Below are 20,566 nucleotides of genomic sequence, written 5' to 3' on the forward strand. Positions count from 1 at the left end.
TAAAAAATCTTTTTAATATATTATTCTCGCTAATATGTATAATATCAGATCCTATTTTATTTATTATGAATTATATATATATATATAATTTTATTTTAATTATTTATACAATTTCCTATCTCTAATTTTTTGTCGAATTTCTTATAATTACCTTAATCTTCTTTAATATTTTTTTTCTCTTTCTCTTCCTTCTACAGTAATTTTTTTCGACATCAAGTGATTTTAAAAAGTCTTTTAATGTATGTCTAAAATTGTTCTGGCTAATATGCAAATTATAATTCATCATTTTATTCACTATATTCTACAGATCCAGCTAAAATCAAACGTACTTCCTCGTCGGGGATAGTTTATCCACCGGGTATCGAAGCAAAGCTGTTTTGTGAGGTCGACGGCAGTCCGATTGGTGACGAGTATGTCACATGGCAGAAAATAGGATCAAATCCTGAGCTGCCGGGACGATACTCGACATCATTCATTAATCGGACGTCGTATCTTCACATAGAAAATCCCAGCCAAGAAGACGTTGGCGAGTATCGATGCAAGGTCAACAACGGCATTGGCAACATAACATCGGATCCTATTCTATTTATTACTAATTGTACGTGAAGAATTCTATTTTAATTGTTTACAATGATAATACTGCCAAATTTTAAGTGAGAAATTCTAAGCGTGAATGGACGATAAAAATTGGATGGATTCAGTTTAATAATTATTTTAGTAATTTAAATATTGTATCATACGGTAATTTAATTGCTGTGTATCGTGTGAATTTAATTATAATACATCATTTAGTAATGATTTTAGCTGTTACTATATTTTTAGAAAAAAAGTAAACACGAGCAATGAATTTAGCAAGTGAAACAAAAATTGAAAAATTTCTGTATGAAATACTAATAATAATGACTACTAATATTTATTTAAGTTTAATATTTATACAATAAACAATTATATTAATAGTTTAGTGAAAAGTATCCTAATTATAGATATTAATAATTAAATTTACAATGTTATTATTACAATAATTGTGCTTCAGCCAATATAATATCAATAATAGTTAATAATAATAAGTCGCTGGCTCTATAATTATTGTAAAAATATCGTTTAACCATAACCTAATAATAAAAAAAGCAGTAGATGTACGTGGAATATATGCGAAACTTCTCGAAATATATTCGTGCGCGCGATTCATGTATCGGAAAGCGCGTAATAAAGAATTTACTGGTACTTTTATGCGCAGTTAAACCAGAAATGACGAACACCCCGCTGACGCGAAAGGCAGCGGCGAACAAAGGAATAAACGTCCAATTGTTCTGCAAAGCGCGAGGATCTCCATTGCCGCATTTCACTTGGATCTTCAATGGGAAAACTTTATTGCCGAATGCAACCGAGGATAAATACAGTATCACTCACAGCGATGTAAGTCGCTTTATAAGATGTACTTATCTCTTAAATAACGACTTCCTTTACCAGTATATCTCCTTTAGAGCACCTAGACTCCGTAGTATTGTATCGCGTACTGTAAATCTTGTTCTTCGTTTAACTTCGAACGAATTTCGCTTTGATAGAATTTCCATGTCGGACATAGTTAAGAAGATATTTACTGTTGCAAGTTCGAAAGTTGTAAAGAGGTCACAACACCCAATTAAAATTTTGCCGAGAGAAACGATAACTGTATTATTACAAGAACTATATACTCGAAAGACAGTTACGCATTCGAAATATCTTTTTGATTTTGATGTCTTAATAATATTTGCATCCTTAATGATAAAATAATAATTCTCTACGTTTCCTAGCTGTCGGAACTCTATTCGGAAACAACGTTGACCATCTACAAAGTGAGATCGCAGGATTACGGAAAGTACGAATGTCTTGCCCAAAATAAAATGGGACACTCCACAGAAAATATACTTTTGGACGTCACTTCACCGCCGGACAAGCCAAGCGACTTGGAAATCTACAACTATACGCACGACTCAGTCACATTGATTTGGAAACGCGGTTTCGACGGCGGTTTGCCAACGTCTCATCAAATACGATGGCGACAAGCGTTGGACTATGAAGATCGCTATCACTACCTGGACGTCGTGCCCGGCGAATACAAAGCTACTATATCCGGCCTGTCGCTAGGGACTTATTACGTATTTAGCGTAAAGGCCATCAACGAAAAGGGAGACAGCGGTTTCTTACCAGATCTTGTCAAAGTCCAGACGCTTCGTAAGTTGTAGATAAACACCGTAGATCGCTTTCACTACTCGAAAATAGCAAAAACAGCTTTCTACTATAGTATGACGTAATTAACAGAAATCATAATCATAAAGATCATTCTCATGAAGATTATAGGTTTTTTTCTCATAAACGAAATATCTGTACTAAGTTATTCACACTACATGATAGAAAATAACAGCTTGCTAAATCATTATGCAGATCATCGAGACATAATTAAACGCGATTGCCTCGCATCCACATAATTAATTGTACTCAGTAATTGGGTTGATCGTATATTATGTTACGTATATTTAGTGCGTCTCGTGAATGTTCGCATGGCATTATATCGTGGGTTAGTTGTAATAAAGTACATTGAATATTACGTAGCATAGCGTATACAATATCATACGTATAACGCAGTGATTTTCAGCATGATTCATATCAATGGTATCAGTACGGTGACGCTTAGCCTTGAAATTTTTTCGAAATTGTATTTTTCCAAACGCTTCTAATTCCAAATTAGATAAATTGTAGGCTTGATAAAGAAATTACAATTGAAATTTGGAAATTGAACTGTATGTAACCGCGCATTATTATGGTTATTTTATAATGTAGAAAGATAAGTTACTTGCTTGCTTTTTTATGGGGATATAAGTTAAGCAAGTATTTAGTTGCTATTCGACTTATCTAGTTGTAAATTCCAATGGCTGTAAAATCCAATAAGTGGCGTTACAGCATTCGCAATAGCCGAGGATTTCGAAGTTGAACGTGTAACTAACAGTAGATACATTGCATGAATAACATAAACCGGTGATGGGGCATTGGCTTGGGTTACAGGCGAGGCGCCACCAACCGAGTTGACATCAAGCGAGAATAGTTCCTCCTACATCATCGTCATTATCATCACTGTTTCCGCCTCTGCTTGCCTACTCATTGCCGCAACCATAGTCTTTGCTACAATAAAATCGAAAAAGAAGGTCCAACGTACCGGTAAATATAATATCTATCATGTGTTCTTTTTCTCCTTTATTTCTCTAGGCCCGAATAACGAGGAAAACCTGCCGGATGTTCTCTCGGAAAAGGGTGACTTTCCGATGAATTATATCTATACATTAGCAGCGACTTCCGTCATCATTTTTATCGTTAATGTCTTCATCATGTCGTGGTACATAATACGAAAACGAAATAAAACTCGTAAGTTTGTGACCAACAATACTTAGCGCGTATGCGCTTCAAATTATAAGATTTAGCCCAACGTTCAGCTACAGCCACGGCAGAAGATGAGTTACTTTACTTTCCTAGCCAATTTTGCAAGAGATTTTAAAGTAAAATGAAAATTACATACAATACTATACATTTAATCTAATTAAAATGTTTAAGGAATTGTCTAACTTCAATTATGTCAATTAAATAAAGATAATTAATCATACTAATAAATATATAGCTATGATATATGTAGACTGATAAAGTTACAAAAATAATGAATTTATGATTATACTTTGTTAACATTACCGTTATGTGTTTTTTCTTGTTCACATTTTGTTGTTGTCAAAAATATTCTCGATTTACTTGTAGTTAAAAAAATAAAATTATATTGTTTCTCTCAAAATCTCGTGAAGTAAAATATCATTTAAAAAGACTGAAAATTTAGTGTCCTGAAAATTTCCTGTCCTGAAAAAAGAGTGAAAATATCTTGTTCAAGAGTAGCAGATTTTCACTCTTTTTAAAGTGAGATTTACTCTTTTGAAATGAGATTCACTCCGAAGCTAAGAAGTGAAATCTTAATCCCTTTTTTGGAGTGAGTTCCACCTATCCTGGTATTACATTCCAAAAAAGGGATTAAGATTTCACTCCTTTAGAATGAATCTCATTTCAAAAGAGTAAATCTCACTCTAAAAAGAGTGAAAATCTGCCTCTTTTGAACAAGAGTGGCCATATTTTCTTTTCTTTTAAGACAGACTAAATTTTCAGTCTTTTCGAGTAAGATTTCACTTCACGAGATTTAGAGAGTTCAATTAAATTAATCTTCTGTACGCGGCTGTGTAGCCTTACCATTCGCATCTCGCTTTGCTAATCACACATGTTTAACATATGTTATTTTTGAATAGGCATTAATAAGTCGCAGACCGCCGATATGTATGCACCATCCACCGTCAATGGCGACACCATGACTGGCGAATTAAGTTCGATGTCAGACGAGAAGAGCGATGTCAACTTCGACGCTAATGATTACGTGGTCAGTGCCATCAGTCAGTATGTTCTTAGTAACAAGTAATTCCGGAGGGTAGGTTTGAGTTCTAGCAACACTTTTTCTGTTCCGCTACCCCTATTAGTTTCGCTACTCTCGCTCTCGCTCCTTTTTATCATTTGGTTTCTGTTTTTTTCACAGTTCCGTTTTATCTTCTAACGTAAGATGTTGTGATAAGCATTAGAATGAGCAGAATAACGATACTGTTATTTCCCCTTGCTACCAATTTTAATTTTATTTTTCAACCGTTTATCCAATATGTATAGCACTACTTAAGCATGATGTTATTTCAGTTATCGATTATTTGAAAGCTACGCGAGACCTTGCCCAGTAATCTAGGAACTAGTAGGAACCTGAATACGAAGCTAACTTAAATAATTTGAAGTTAAACTACTGTTTTTTTTTTCAAATTGCAGTTATTTTTGCAACTTGCATAACGTAGCACGTACTTTCATTTTCGTATAAAATCCTGATATTGTTTTATAATATGTCATCACCTATATTTGTCATATAATGACCTCATATCATTCGATCGCAGAGTTTGGCTAAAGGTAACTACCCTCAGGTAAATCTAACGTATCTCTTAAACTCAAAACATAGCATTATGATTATAACAGTCTTATTATTAAATGCTCGCAACATCTTAATCCAATAAGATTTTACGGTTTTATAAATTCTTCATAAAATCACTCTAACTTGGCTTTTTAAATCATTAAACACTTGCTTTCTTTCTCGCAGTAGTGTTAGACCTCATGTATAATGGAAGTAAGAGTAGTAAGAGAGTGAGAGAGTAATAAAATATAATGAACCGCGCACAATGTTAAAATTCAATTGTGACCGATGTTCAAATTCAATGAAGAAAAAAAATACTAGTTTTAACTTTATTTTCACGTTATATTATGACATTAAAAAATTTAATTTGTATGACTCACCGGAATGATGTGGAATTGAATGTCATGATGTTGATCTGTAAATGAAAATGAAAAGACTATGTTTCTTTATTGATACATATAAAATTTACCTATCGATATATAAAAATTATTTTTTTGAAAGTAAATAATCCGAAGATACTTTACAATTTTTAAACCAATAAATTTAGAGAAAGATTATATTTCACGCAAAAATAATTCAGTAAAAAATAATTTTTTAAAAATCTGATAAAATTTACATTTTTGGTTTCTATTCGATTATTGTTTGGTTTTCATTATTTTATTATTTATTATTTATTTAGTTAAAATTTTTTTTATTATTTTTTATTATTTTATATTCTGTTAAAGATAGGATTAACGAATTTTTCACGCACGAAATATCAAATTTATTACTATCGATCGAACAAGAATGTAATATGAGAATATAACGCGTATAACTTATTTTTTCCGATTTGCGATAAATTCGCTTTTCCAGGATCATGTCGGGTTAATTAATCGACGATCGAACAAATTTACTTACCAGTCGTTACACTGTTGCCGCTATTTCTCCATCGGTGTTCCCACCGCCCGAAATAGTCACTGAGGTGGATAATAGTCAATTCGAAGCACTAAATAGCTAATTATCATCGCGACTACTAATTAACGAAACATGATGATCTCTCGCCACTTTGTATAGCACATCCGGTGTTTATTGCACTCGTGACGAAAAAAATAATGCAATACGCGACGATCGATCGTCCGATCGCGACTTTCGACGTTCATTATGCGCGACGTAATGACGAGCGTTGAGCGAGAAATTCGAAATGCGCGTGAACATGCTGATTCACATAACACAATTGTCGAGCTAGCTAGTAGACAGTTTAATCAATATTTCGCTCTAGGGTTCATAATCGAATACTTTAATTGACCTGATCGTATCTGATGCGCGATTTAGAAGGATAGACATAACATGACGCTTCTCCATGAATGCTGAAAATAGAAATGGTTGAGGTTGTAGAACGATACAATTAATTGCAATCGTACTTATAATTAATATATAATACAGTCCGGTGCTCACCCGTCGTTTGTTTCGGCGTTTCCGATGTTTGTTGTATACACTTGCGACACGTTCGAGACGAACACGAGAACGTAATGGAGTCGACGTTTTAGCGCCATATGCATGCTGTGAAGTTAGGAAGAAGTCGAAGCTCTCGTCGGCAACTTCACGCGGACCTCATCACTGTGAACTGCGCGCGCAAATTCTTCGATTTGAAAAAGATAAAGAGTATAGAACCGAGATTAAAATTAATCTAAAGGCCGGAGCACTAATCTTTATGCCTTATGCATAACGTATAATGCATAAAGCAGAAGAAATTCAATCAATTAGTCTTTTATTTCGAAAAAAATAAAAAGAAATGAAAGACTTTGATCGATTTATTTTCATTTGCATATTATACATTATGCGTTATACAAGTCTCTGTGCTCCCTTTACATTGGTGGAATCGGGCCTTAAGACGACATTGAATGACGTAATTAATCTCGCACGACCGTGTACGTTGACATAATACAACACAATGTTTATCCGTTATTGGTTTCAGCATTTCCAAGGTTTATTGCATTTGCGATGTGTTCAAGAGCAAATAGCGCGGACGCCATTACGTGATATAAGGAAGGACTCTAAACTCACGGCAATTTTATGCGAATCCGCGGCATTCCGCGGTCGAAATATTATCGAAACAATTGAGAGTTACTGAACGCCACAATTGATGCAAATATCTATATTCAATTACTAACGCGATGAGTTTCGAATGAATAACTACCACCGAAATCCCGCGTTTTTTAACAAATAGACTATGCCCATGTATGACGCGGGACGAGAACTCGACCGAAAAGAATAAGCGCGCGAATAACGCGACATCGAATGACGTGATTAATCTCGCGTGATCATATACGTTGATATAATATAACACGATGCTCACCCATGGTTTGTATCGGCATTTCCGACGTTTATTGCACTTGCGACGCAATCGGGATGAGCGAATAGCGCGAGACGCAGCGAGTCGACATGGACGCTTCGGTGCCATTTATGTGTATCGTGACGTTGGCAACGTTTCGAAACGCGCGCCAGCAACTTCACGCGGATCGCGTCACCACAAACCGCGCGCGAGAATTTAAAGAATACAAAGTTACTAAATGCACACTATCAGATATTAAAGAAGCAATGGCAATTTTAATAAAATGATGGATATAATCTCTTGGAATACCTTTCTTTTACTAATTTACAATATTTAATCTATTTGCATTACTTGCATTCCAATTTATTTCAAAGTTGCATTTAAAAAATTGTCTAATCTTGTTTGGAATTTTAAATAAAAATATCTGGAAAAAATCCGGGAATTCTTAGAGAATTTTTTACAAGATTTCAATAAAGCTATTTCTTGTAAATGCCACAATTGATGCAAATATCTGTTTAATTATTGGCGCAATAAGTTTCGAATGAATAACTAACTAACGCCGAAAATTTTGCATTTTTTATCAAATAGATAAAATAGACCGTAAATGAATAACGCGGAGCGAGAACTCGACCGAAGAGAAATACGCCACTAACGCGACGTTGAACAACGCGATTAATCTCGCGCGAGTGTACACGTTAATACAACACGATGATTACTCGTCGTTTCAGCATTTCCGTTTATTGCATTTGCGACACACGCATTCGGGATGAGTAAACATCGCGACATGCAATAAACTGAATAAACCGCCGTTTTGGCACGTTCTTTATATGTTGCGCGACATTAGGAAAGAATCGGAGCGCGAGCAGGCAACTTCACGTCGTTCCGCAAATCGTGAAATATTATTTTAAAAAATTAATAAAAAAAATAGTGTAATATTCAATTAATACTCGATATTACAATTAATTACAGGAATCCATTCAGTGCGCGATGAATTTTGAAGGGGTAAACGATGTGGAAACGATGCGTCCTTTAATAAATAGATTATCTTATCCCGCTGAACACAAACTATTAGTAACATCAAATTAATATTATAATATTATAATTTCCTACTCAATAATGTAACTGTTATATACAATATGTATGTTATGTACAATATGTATTATACTACATTTATATTGTTGGCTGGGAATTTGTAATATTGGACTGCGTTCAGAAACTTCAATTGCATTTACACTGAAAAAAAAGTCTGATTGCATTAATTGAAATTCTGGTTAAAAGTGAACAAATCAAACTTTTTTTGGTTTAAAAAAAAAATTTTAATTTACATGATTAGAATGTTTTAATTTGTTCATTTTCAACCAGAAATTTTTCTTAGTGCATATATCATTTTATCCTTTTAATCCATTTAATAATCGGTAAACAACAAAGATAAAATGATAACATCCTATATTTCTGAATGCATTTTTGATATAATGTTATTGTTATTAGTTTGTGTTGAGCGAGTACATATCCGTAGATGTTTGAGACGAAGGAAAGCGTAATATCGGAGAACGTGGTTAATCTCGATCGCGTCGATTTGACACGCTATGGTGATTGTATGATGCTGTTCGATATTGTAGACATTCTCAAGATACGCTATCCTTCGTCGAGAAAAATACATAAAATGTGCGAGCAAAATTCTTAACGTGAATCTACGTTGTACGACTACAAGCAAAATGACGTTTAAAATAGCAAGCTAAACAAAACGAAATGAGCGGATATCGGAGCTTCGTAATAAAATTCCTCATTGTTAATTATGCATTCAGACTTAACATACAACGATTAAAACTAATTTTCGATTAGGTGTCACTAATTATAGGAGATTATAGATTTTATGATTATGTTATTAATTTATTATTAATAATACAACATTAAATGTTATTAATAAATCGCTAATTATAAGCTTACTATAAGTCAATTATATTATTAATTAGATTAGTAAAATTAATTAAATTATTAGACTACTTGATACTTTAAATATTGTTAATATTATCTTCGTAAAATTAGCACGAAGATTTGAAATGGAAATGAAGTTAATTGTAAATGTTAATAAATGCAAATTGAATTATATTTTAGCGATTGAACTATTATCGCGTTAATTATCGATATTCTAATTCTAATACTACCAAGATATAAATAACTCACTCTCTCTCGCTCTTCTCTACTCATACTTCCACTGAAAAGGATCTTAAGTACAAAAAGACACTTGTTGAAACTTGTATTAATATATTAATTATAAAGAAATGCAAGGAATTAAATTATTTATGTATAGAAATTACTTATATTATTTTCAGATTTATATTTAAAGTCTAATGATAGAAACAGTATGTAACAAAATAATTCTTTTAGATATTTTATTATATCAGAAACAATATGTATTAATGCATATTGATTGCATTAATATAAGAGAAATTTTATGATTTATTGAAGCAAATTTCTGAAACAAATAGATTTATCTTCCGAAGCCCGTTTTATGTCCGTCTATGTTATTTGCGAAATGTAACCGGATATCGGACCACAAATCACAAATCAATTTGTCGTTCAATTTGTTGTATAACAGGACGAGGGGCGCAAAACCGCAGCTAGCACGTATTTAATAGATCAAACTATGCAGGATTTCGGGAAAGGCGGTTTAGAGATGCAGGTTCATCAGGGCACCCTCGGTCGTCGCAGCAATCACATGCAAACGTCCATGAACATGGACTCGCCGCCACAGCGGACTACCGCCAGCGGGACTCTCTCAGGTACGTGTAAGTATCAATAAATACAAATTATATAAATACAGTACGATCCGCTATATTTTTTTATACGTTACATGTAAATTTTAATATTTTTCCTTGTTACTACAATTTTAAATATATTACTCTTCGGTGCCACTCTTAGCATGACATATCCAGTTTCTTCAACTTTTCCAATTTTTCCCATTGCTTATCATTTTCCTATTAATAAAAATATATACATATTTGTTTATGTTATATTCTTTAATGTATAATGTTTTGATTGAAAAAAATGTTTACTTTTAAAATATGTTTATTTTTATGAAAGTTATAGAGAGAAAGAAATTTGTTGGATATGCTATGACGGCCTTATTATTTCTGTAGTATAGCATCGAAAGGTTGAAAAAATTCATATTATTTTTAATTCTCGACGATAAGAAATGTAGGCTGTATTCCGTAAATTGTATGATTGTATGACATATCCTTTTATCCGTGTTCATTGAATATGGATAAAGTGATACATCATGTGTCCTAAAGCACTAAGGGATAATATGAAGAAAAATATTGGAATCCTAGATACGAAATTTGACGGATTGCAGTGTCATAAATCATAACGGCATATATGGAATCCACTGAATTTTCATTATTGTCTCTCCGACAGTACCTAACGTCTATGTAGCTTTTCATGTCACCTCTTAAAAACAATTGTCTTCATCTAATGTTACAGTATCGAAGTCGAGTTACATCGGCAATCCGAGCCCGGCGCCGCCCAACGACGTGAGCTTCTACAGCGTGGAGATGGACAATGGCGGTCGAGGCTACATGAGCTACGACGGGAATCCAAGTCCGGCGCCACCCGCCATCGATCCAACCGGCGGACCTTACTATCCCTCGTCCATGGGTTCGACAGGTCACATAATGGGTGGGCACATGACGGGAGCCAGCACCGGCACCCTGACGCGCACCAGAACGCTGCCACGTCCCGTGCCACCGCCCGACGTCACCGTGATGACCGCGGGCACCAAGTCGCCGATACCGCCATCGGTGCCGCCGCCACCCGCCACGTTCGCCCGTGCCGGTACCAACAACGGAGGTCCTCATTCGCATCCGCATTTGCATCCACCGCCGCCGTCCTGCCAGAGTCATCCGCTGTCGACGTTTGCGGCGACGCCTAGTTACTCCGACATCGACGGTCATCTTGTCTGAGGCTCACCAATCTTCGGGCCCAGCTCGACGCGCGGCAAATATCGTGCCATCGCTCAGAACGACGACGAGGACCGTCAACCAACCACGGTCACGGAGAGGAGTACGCGTCTCTGAACGACGCAGAGCGTCGTGATGATGGATCCTCCTCTGAATCGTCCACCTCATTCGCATCGTCATTGTTCATCTCCCTAAACGACAGCGAAGAGGACGAGCGCAGCGACGGCTCACGAACGACGGTGTCGCGGCTGAAGGTCCTGGCACTCATCATCATGCGCCTGAACAATCTCCGAGGACTCTGTTTGGTGCACAAGAACGAAAGTACGACGAAGTGTGTAAATAGAGAAAGACAAAAACAAAGAAAAAATAAGAACGTTGATGCGGGACGAGAGAGTGGTGCACCAGGTTCACGCTGTAAACAGCCTTTCCCTTCCACGCGGTTACTTCCTAGAAAGGAGACACGCGCGGGGCTCTCCTACGCGATTGAATTCTAATCTTAGGGATACATGTATATATAATTGAAGGCTCGATAAGGAGCGATCTTGGAGAAGGAGAGAAAGAGAGAATGACCGCGCGATCCAACACACGCGAGCGTTCTCCAAAAAGCTCGAGGAGTTTTTGGTTCTACCGTTCCTCCTCCGCTATTCTGCCTTTCCCTCCCCTCATTTTTATCGTTTTCCCTGCTCTAATTCTTCGTCTTTGTCCGCTCGCCTTAGCGTTATTTAGTGTACTCGCTAAACAGCGATGTAATCACGACGCATCGAACGATCGAGCTCCAAATCGACGCACCGATCGTCGAGGAAAGTATATTTTTTCTGTAAATACACGCATGATCCAAAAGATAGACGAGAGAACAACCCCATGATAATTTTGTTCTTCGATTACTTTGTGCACGTCAGCACGTACGCTTCTCGTCATAGCGATTATGTTTAGATATCACTATGCTGATATCAACAACTGTCGGGAAATCCGTGAGAGATCCTTGAAATATCAATATGGGGAATGACTTTCCTCGCTCTGACTGTGACTGACGCCGAAATACATAGATATTATCAAATTTCTAAGTATGCAATCAAACTTCACGATCAACAGTGACGTTATTGTTACTATAAATATCATGGAATATATTGTCTTTTGGCGCTGGAATAACCAATATTATACCATGGTTTAAAGCTTGGAAGAAAAAAATAATACATATTCAGATTACATGTTTTTAATATTTTATTTCTATTATTTTATTTCTATTATTTTAGTTAGGTTGTAACTGTTATAAAATAAATCTCTATTTCAAAAATTAACTCATAGAAAACAAGCTAATTCTTGCAAGCTTTTTTAATGCACAAAATTGTCCACCCTGTCTTCCAATTTGACGTTGGTTATTCTAGTTCCAAGATAATGATCTCATCGAGGATATTGAGGGTTTTCATAATTACGACTGTTGCGCAAAATCAGAAATATTGATTTCTAAAATATTGATAGCAATTAATTAATAATCGCACAATACTGCCCCTTTTAAAACTCGCAAGAGTGGGCATATCCGTCATGACCGTCCATTATTTACTTTCATGTCAAGTCGGTTCATCCCGACAATTCGAGACTGAGGGAGGCGAGACAATCGTTATTACAAAAGAGGTGTGCATTGAAAATCGTAGAAAATCTGATAGCAGCGACGTTAAGCTTTCTTTCCTTTCCCATTCTCTATTCGCGTCGTTTATGATCCTCTATTTAAGTTAACGATACCTCCTTCTACACGATATTTACGAGTGGTAGCCGAGTTTAGTGCTAAATGTGGCAATTTGATCTCTAATCTCGACATTCCCACTTGGTGAAACACTTAAAGTTATAAAATATACCCACCTTTAGCGCTAAATGACAAGAATTCTCAGTGAGTCCATCATTTCGTATTTTACAAGAGCATTCAAGATTTTACGAGCCTTGCGAGAATGAATAGAAGAGTCTGAAGTCAATTGTAATTTTAAGAAGGATTATGATCTTAATACTTATTATTGTATATTCGGAGAGGAAGTTGATTTTAAATCAACTCACTTAAAATCTCACTTAAAATTGTACATAATAAAGGGGGATTGCATATTGTCATATTTATGTTCATATATTGTAAAAAAAATATTGAAATTTCTTACATATATTACATTATTACACAAGAAATTCAAAACGGATAGAATTTTATAAAAAGTATATCTTTTTTTTCAATATAAAAATACTTAAAAGAAATGTCTATTGTTCTACGATCAATTCTTCAAAACTATTAATACAAGAAAATGTTTTAAATAAAAGAAAACGGAGGGGGAGGAGGCATATTTTGATCACATTATTTTTTTCTAAGGGAAGATATCAAAAGAATATAAAGATTATTTTCCTTTTTTTTTTAATGAAATTGTCCATTTTTTATGTGCTTATAATATGAATAATTTAACAAATGTTTATTATAAATTTAATATGTTTAAAAATGGCATATTAAGTTTGCCACTCAATTGATAGTTACATTTTTCAAACATGAAAACTTTTTCACACTAGACTTTTTTTTCTTTTATTTATTTATGTATTTATCAAGAATGGAATTATCATTAGTAATTACTTTTGTAATTACTTGTGTTTACCATTATATCTTCCACTCTTCAATTGGCTTCAGACTATTCTACTCATCGCAAGAAAGAGATTACGTGACGATGTGTGAAAATTACGCAGGAAGACTTTACCAGTACATTATATCTGTAATATGAATGACCTGTTTAAGTACGTTAGCATAATTTGCATATCATAAGTCATATTCGCGCTTTAATTACTTGCATTAAAGTTACTTACGTCTTTTAAGTTACTTGTATCACTATTTACGCAACTGCGCTGCGATTGTCGTCTCTTGAGTAATTCTAACGAAACGAAAAACGAATCTGCACTGTCGTACGTAGAAAACGGAGGTTTCACTGCCGATCCTGAAGTCAATACTGTAGATAGTTCGTATCGACCGTTTAATATATTTTTACCTTCTACATGCACGCGATAAATTATACACATATACAATGTATGTTAAACGACCATTCGCGTTTTCACGATTGTCAATCGCAAGCAATAGGTCGTTAAAAAAAAAAGAACCCATGTACGTTTGCGTTTTACTGGTAATTCTAAACTTTTCTTTCGCCACGAATACACAAGCGAATGCATGCACAATGCATCTTCACGCGGGCACGCGGTTTGTTTTTAAAAAACAAAAACCGAATAATGACAAATGTTGAATTCACTCGGCTGAAAATCGAGTTGAGCTGAGATCGTGATTCGATCATCGCGGACCCAGTCAGGATTTTATCACGAACGTCTCCGCTACGCGAGATGAAGACACGCGAAGAGTAACATAATCAGCGAGAGATTTTTTTTTCCCAGAGGAGGACGAAAGAACGGGGACATAGTAAATGTCTGGGCGTAGTGATATCTTGAACAAAGACAATAGTACATAAGTTGAATTGCTACGTAATGATTTTTAGTTAAGGGTAAATATACTCTGCCGATTGTTTCGAGAAGAGCGCACGAAGAAGGTTGTCACGCGATTCGCGCGAACGATCGGGAGGAAAAATTTGCGGATATACTCGTATTAGCTCGACTAAATGTTCATACATATATATATATTTTTGCATTTATTTCCAATTACTAATTATGATTAAACCGTGTAAATAGTGATAACGTCTCAGTGTTTCACGCGGTCGGAAGAGAAAAAATTACAAAAAAAGTAACCGAGAAAAAAGTAATTCAAATGGATCATATGAGGGTCTCATTATTACCTAGGCTATAAACGAAGTATTGCTAGAGGGTAATAACACTGTATATCCGAAAAAAAAAAAAAGAAAAATTAATCCTGTTGATTGTGAACGAGACAACGTCTTTCCGTTCTTCGTCGAAAGCCTAAGTAGTCAGCGTATATATATTTTTGAAAGTGACCACGACAATGACGCTAACATTGATGACGACGACGATGACCATGACGGTGACGATAAAACTCAATGCATTTGGCCTATTGTAAATGGGATATATTGCGAAGAAAGCTATGTAACGCACGCTGTGTCCGCATTTCGGCGGTAAAGGGCTGTGACAATGAAGTGCAAGGATCCCAACGACGTCGCGTTCCCTCGAATCGACATTTGCATGCTATAACGATTTCCGCGCTGTACGATTATAATGATCGTTGTAATTTTTATTTATAAAATTGCTCGTTTTCGCATGGGACTACGTTCCGTTCGTTGGCATTAAGATTCCCGTAAGTTGAGGATTTCGTAAAAGAGGAACCGATTCGCGACGATGGGAAGAGGGATCTTCTGGGATCCACGCTTCATTCCGCGACGAGTGGAATTGTTTGTAGGAGACAATTATACTTTACCTGGCCGGTGGCCACGTGCGTCACATCGCTCGTTAAAGAGATTGTTTGAAAGTTTTATGGATAACGTTTTTCCGTAGCGTATGCATATATATTGTTGTTTCTTATTACAGCGATATTATTTGTTAACATGGTAGATAACTATGAAGCTTAAGGCAAAAAGAGATAGAAGGAGAAATAAAAAAATGAGAGAGAGAGAGAGAGAGAAAGAGACGTGTATTGTTAAACCGCCGTTGTGTATGGAGCCGCACAGTTCGGCTTAGACTGATGATAAGAAATTCACGTATGCTCAATTAGAGATGAACATGTTCGCGCATAATTAAGAGTTCTATTTACATATACATGTTTTATATTTGTAATTAAAAAAAAACAAATCATCTATACTTAATATTACCTGAAGATTATTATTAGATTTATGTAATCTCCAAAGTATTTGCTCATCAAAGTGCTAGGCATGTTAGACGGACCGCTATTCGTCCAAAATGGTACCTTGGAGATGGACATACCATCTAACACGTACGACATTTGATATTTTACATAATAATAACGACAGCTCGTAATTTCGTTGATTACTCTAAGACATAGTCAATCCTAATTATACAATCATTAAGGATATGGAAGAAAGAATCAATTAATCGTTTTACATGTATATAAAACATATAATGTACATAGCACTTAGATAGACACAAAAAAAGGGAGAAAGGAAATACTTAAATTACGAATTATATCAAACTATGAAATGGGAAAATGGAAAAAAACGAAGAATCGAGAGCTTTTGTATACTAGGTGTATATTGGTATACATATATTCACTTTGTATCGTTCTTTTTACCGCGACGAGATAATTATCGATAAATAGAGATTAGCGGCAGCGTCATTGTTTCTAAAAAAAGGTGCGACAAAAAATACTCAACGACGCGCGAGCATTTCAGATCAGAAATCGACGTCGGGATAATAATGTGGAGGGCAAGTGGAGAACGAGCATCATGACGCCGCACAATTGTATCCGTTCCAAAATTGTTATCGCCAGTGTTCCATTCGCCTTCACGTAACGCCACATTTTTTCACAATACGGGAGTACTTTTATGAGAATCTTTCTTATTGCTCGGGCTCTACTTCTACTTTTTCACACGCGTAGAGAGATAATTTTTATCCCTTTATACCGAGCGTCACGCCAATAAAATATACGAAAGTACGTCGTACTTCTCCCTGCGTTCTCATGTTTGTATATAACTATTATCGCGCCGCGATTGGTCTAAATGTTGCTTCCGTTTTATGTGCCAACCGATCGACGTTGTTCTTCGACGTGTGTAACATATGTTACGGAATATTAATGCGAAACGAAAGGAGGAAAAAAAATAGATAGGGAATCAGCACTGGTCGACGGCCGTTTCGACGGAAATTTTTCAACGTGCGGCCGGCGCTGCTTCTTCGAGTACAACAGAGATATGTCGAGAAGGAAGAAAAAAAGAAGTAATGAAAATAAGCAAAAAAGATAAAAGAATAGAACGAAGCGAAAATGAAAAGCTCTCTGATCGACGTAATGGTGTAACATAATTGCCCACGATTAACTGATTAATGTACATATACATAGTATTTTTACATTCTAATTCTAAATTACATTTCCAATTCTAAATGGTATACACAACACTACACTCACTGAGTGAGCTTCGCTCCATCATCTGCGTATCGTATCGAGATGATGACGGCTGTCCGCTTCGTCGTCGTTCACCATCCCTGTCAGGGGTGAGACGTATCCCGTACAAAAGTGCATTTACAGTGATTATTGCTCAGCAGCATCCTCTTCTCCGTTGACTCTTTCACGTGCATTACATTCTCGCGCTGTCACACGACATTCAATAAACGCATGCCTTGTGCCTTTTCGCCGCATCACGTTGCTTAAACCGTAACACGTAGGGCAGAATGAAGAGAGAGGAAAGATACCTTATGCGCGATCCATTTTTATTATTATTTGCGAAATATATTTGCGCGATTTGTCCAGGAGTTATGCTCATTATTAAGAATTGTGACGATATGTTGATTTTTGAACTTTTAAGAAATATGAAATTTATCTCGTTCCATACTCTATTAATTATTAGCACAATTTGCTAATTGCAAAATTTGCGTTCGAATGACTGCCAATATTCTAGTATTCGATATTAAGGAAGGAGAGGTATAAATGCTGATTTATAAATGTATACGCAGAGGCAGAGCGGAGCTCAACACGCTAGTCCTTAATTTAAAACCAAAGTAAAAGCAACATTGTGTAGCATTTAAGAATCTCTATTACGTATACACACCTGTGTGTCTATACAGACATAATTATAATTAACAATTCCAATCATTGTAATTAGGTAAATGAACTAACCGATAAGCAGATAGGTAAAAAATAAGCCACTCATTATGTGTATATCATCTTGTTTTTCATTCATAATTTTTCACTACACAATTAACAACATTTTACCTAGGAGAGCCTTTCGTCAGCTAGGATTATTCTGTATCTGTATTCTGTATATTGTTTTCTATTGCAACTATTAAAACTGATTGTCAACTTATAAACCGGTTCATTATACCTTTCTTTGCTGATAGTTTCCATTTCTAATAAAATTAATTATGCACATTTGTGCAGACTGAACTTTTTCTTCTTTAAGAAATATTTTAATTTAAGTCTTTACGCGCAGTAAGTATTTACGCGCATTTTTTTCTGTTGAAAAACTTAGCTGGAATCAGTTTTGAAAAATAATGAAAATTCATTGTGTATATAATTAATAATATAATAATCATAATCCGAATAATTCAAAGAAAATCAGTCCTGAGTTCAGGCAAAGCCAAATATGTCAATTGATTTCGAAATTTAAATTTTTCGGAACTTAAATCGCTCTCTTATCTCTGCGAGATATAATATTATAATATATTTTTCAATTACAGGATGTAGGATTTTCTAATCTTTGTCGCAGTATTGTCAATAACTTCTCTTTTTATTTTTAATCAAACGTTGATATTTAATTAAGATTTTTCAGTATTCTTATTTTAATCAGAAATATAGTGATTAGTGCTGTTTGATAAAGGAACATTTTCAGGAGAAAGAAGAGCCTTGTGATCATATGTCAATGTATATTTTTCCTTTTGTATAGCACAGAAGATAACAATTACTATTGTATTACATTACATTTGTTGTCATTCTGGACATAGAGATAATGACGATGATCATGACAGTCTATAAAAGACAGATAATGATGATGATAACGTTGAACAATCATGATAGAAACGAAGTACTTAGATAAATTTTAATAGAAATATGTTTCTTAAACATCTAGTTGCGCCGTTCGAATTCAGTTTTCCTTTTTTATAATTTGACAAACGAGTCTAAATCGAAATCTATTAAAAATAGATTATTACTAGACTGCTTATAATCTTGATATACATTAATTACTCGATTTGCGTGTATATTAGTTGTCCATAAATAATTTTAATTCTTCGTAAAAGATCTTGTTACGTAATTGGTGTCACTTAATAACGATACAAAATTTTTAATTTATTAAATACGTTCATCGTCTAAAAACATTCGTAACGATAAATTGAAATTATATTAAAAAATCCAATGTTATAAATTTAATTCTGTTATAAGTCTTTCAAATTAATAAAACAAGAATTATATAGAAAATATCTTATTATATCAAAATTTTATGAATTCAAATGAGTTCGCACGTCACAACAAGATTACATACACAATTCACATTATCTACAAAGGAAACAGATCGGTAATAGTGATTATGACATGATTCCTTGATTGCGCTTTCGAAAAAAAAATGCTAGCGCATTTTTCCAGATATATATATATATATATATATATATATATATATATCTTAAATTATTAAAACGCTAGTTTTACAGCCCGAAACGCTCTTTCGTCCGCGACAAACGCATTTGAAAAACTCACTAGAATTCTGTACATTAATGAAATCGCCCGCTACTTCGTGATCATCAATGCAAAACTCAATCAATATCGACAGGTACCATGCTGATATATCTCAGTATACAGGATATAGCTTAAAATAAATACGATCTATGTCCTAACGCTCAGTGATCGCGGCAGAATATATCAATTAAGAATATGATAAATTTTTTGCAAACTATTTGCAAAATCTGTCCAAATATTTTCACGCGAGATAGCTCGTGATGAGTATGCAATTTACAAATTGTACACGAATTGCATATAAGTACGATCGTCAAAGAGAGCACGATTTATTGAATTGTTCACCTTTATATTGTTTGACGCAATTCTGCGGGATTTATGAATGCTAATGGAAGATCTTAAACAGAACTTCGATACTAATATCCTTTAGAAAAGCGCAGAAGAAAGAGTTATCTAATAGATATTTACACTGTGAGATTTAAAGCTAGCGCTAAAACTTGGCGCACAAACAAAAAAGTACACAAGGATATAAAAAATATATATTGTCGGTCAGTAACTTTGAACTCTTTTCCATGTTAATCCTTTATATATTAAAGTCATTAAAAGTTCTAATTACATTATTGCATAGCAATAATTATATAATAATTATTATATTAAGACATCAAATTTCGTTTCGAAAAATTAATAAATTTTCATTAATATTGTTGGCTGTTTCTTATTTTATTTTATCTTCTTTTTCTGATGAAAAAGCTCATATAATAATTTAAATACATTATCTTAAATCAAACTTGATTTTTAAGGAGTAACATTTAAGCTGCTCACCGACAATGTATATATATATAACACAAATAAACATTTAATAAGCTTGTGAAAGCCTTAATTATATCAGCGATAGACTGCTCGGTAAACTCAGAAAAGATAGAAAATAAATCGGCAATCGGATATATAACGCCTAATAACGTAAAAAAAATCACAGTTTCATTTAAGTCTAGATT

The 20,566-nt window shown here is 34.6% G+C and overlaps 1 protein-coding gene and 1 long non-coding RNA gene across 6 annotated transcripts in view; one reads left to right on the forward strand and one right to left on the reverse strand.

The window, feature by feature from the left end:
• Positions 1 to 9,909, reverse strand: part of LOC147909157 (uncharacterized) — a 96,421-nt gene extending 86,512 nt beyond the window's left edge. The window contains exons 1-2 of the long non-coding RNA XR_015545669.1: positions 5,903 to 9,909; positions 5,386 to 5,420 (exon numbers count right to left, since the gene is read on the reverse strand). This is a non-coding gene — a long non-coding RNA (uncharacterized LOC147909157). The remainder of the gene's footprint in view (positions 1 to 5,385; positions 5,421 to 5,902) is intronic.
• sns (sticks and stones) overlaps positions 1 to 18,214 on the forward strand; it is a 319,941-nt gene extending 301,727 nt beyond the window's left edge. Inside the window, exons 12-18 of one of the 5 annotated variants that reach the window (XM_087407788.1) lie at positions 308 to 598; positions 1,238 to 1,416; positions 1,794 to 2,214; positions 3,043 to 3,399; positions 4,314 to 4,441; positions 9,916 to 10,105; positions 10,800 to 18,214. In XM_087407788.1, coding sequence (XP_087263914.1) covers positions 308 to 598; positions 1,238 to 1,416; positions 1,794 to 2,214; positions 3,043 to 3,399; positions 4,314 to 4,441; positions 9,916 to 10,105; positions 10,800 to 11,278 — 2,045 coding nt within the window. In that variant the 3' untranslated portion in view covers positions 11,279 to 18,214. Of the gene's footprint in view, positions 1 to 307; positions 599 to 1,237; positions 1,417 to 1,793; positions 2,215 to 3,042; positions 3,400 to 4,313; positions 4,490 to 9,915; positions 10,106 to 10,799 lie in introns of those variants that run through there. The other 4 variants (XM_087407789.1, XM_011069976.2, XM_011069977.2 and 1 more) reach the window with 4 other exon arrangements.
• The last annotated feature ends 2,352 nt before the right edge of the window (positions 18,215 to 20,566 follow it).

Source organism: Acromyrmex echinatior, chromosome 7 (assembly GCF_024713525.1).
Source record: "Acromyrmex echinatior isolate Ae372 chromosome 7, ASM2471352v2, whole genome shotgun sequence".
Lineage (NCBI taxonomy): Eukaryota > Metazoa > Arthropoda > Insecta > Hymenoptera > Formicidae > Acromyrmex > Acromyrmex echinatior.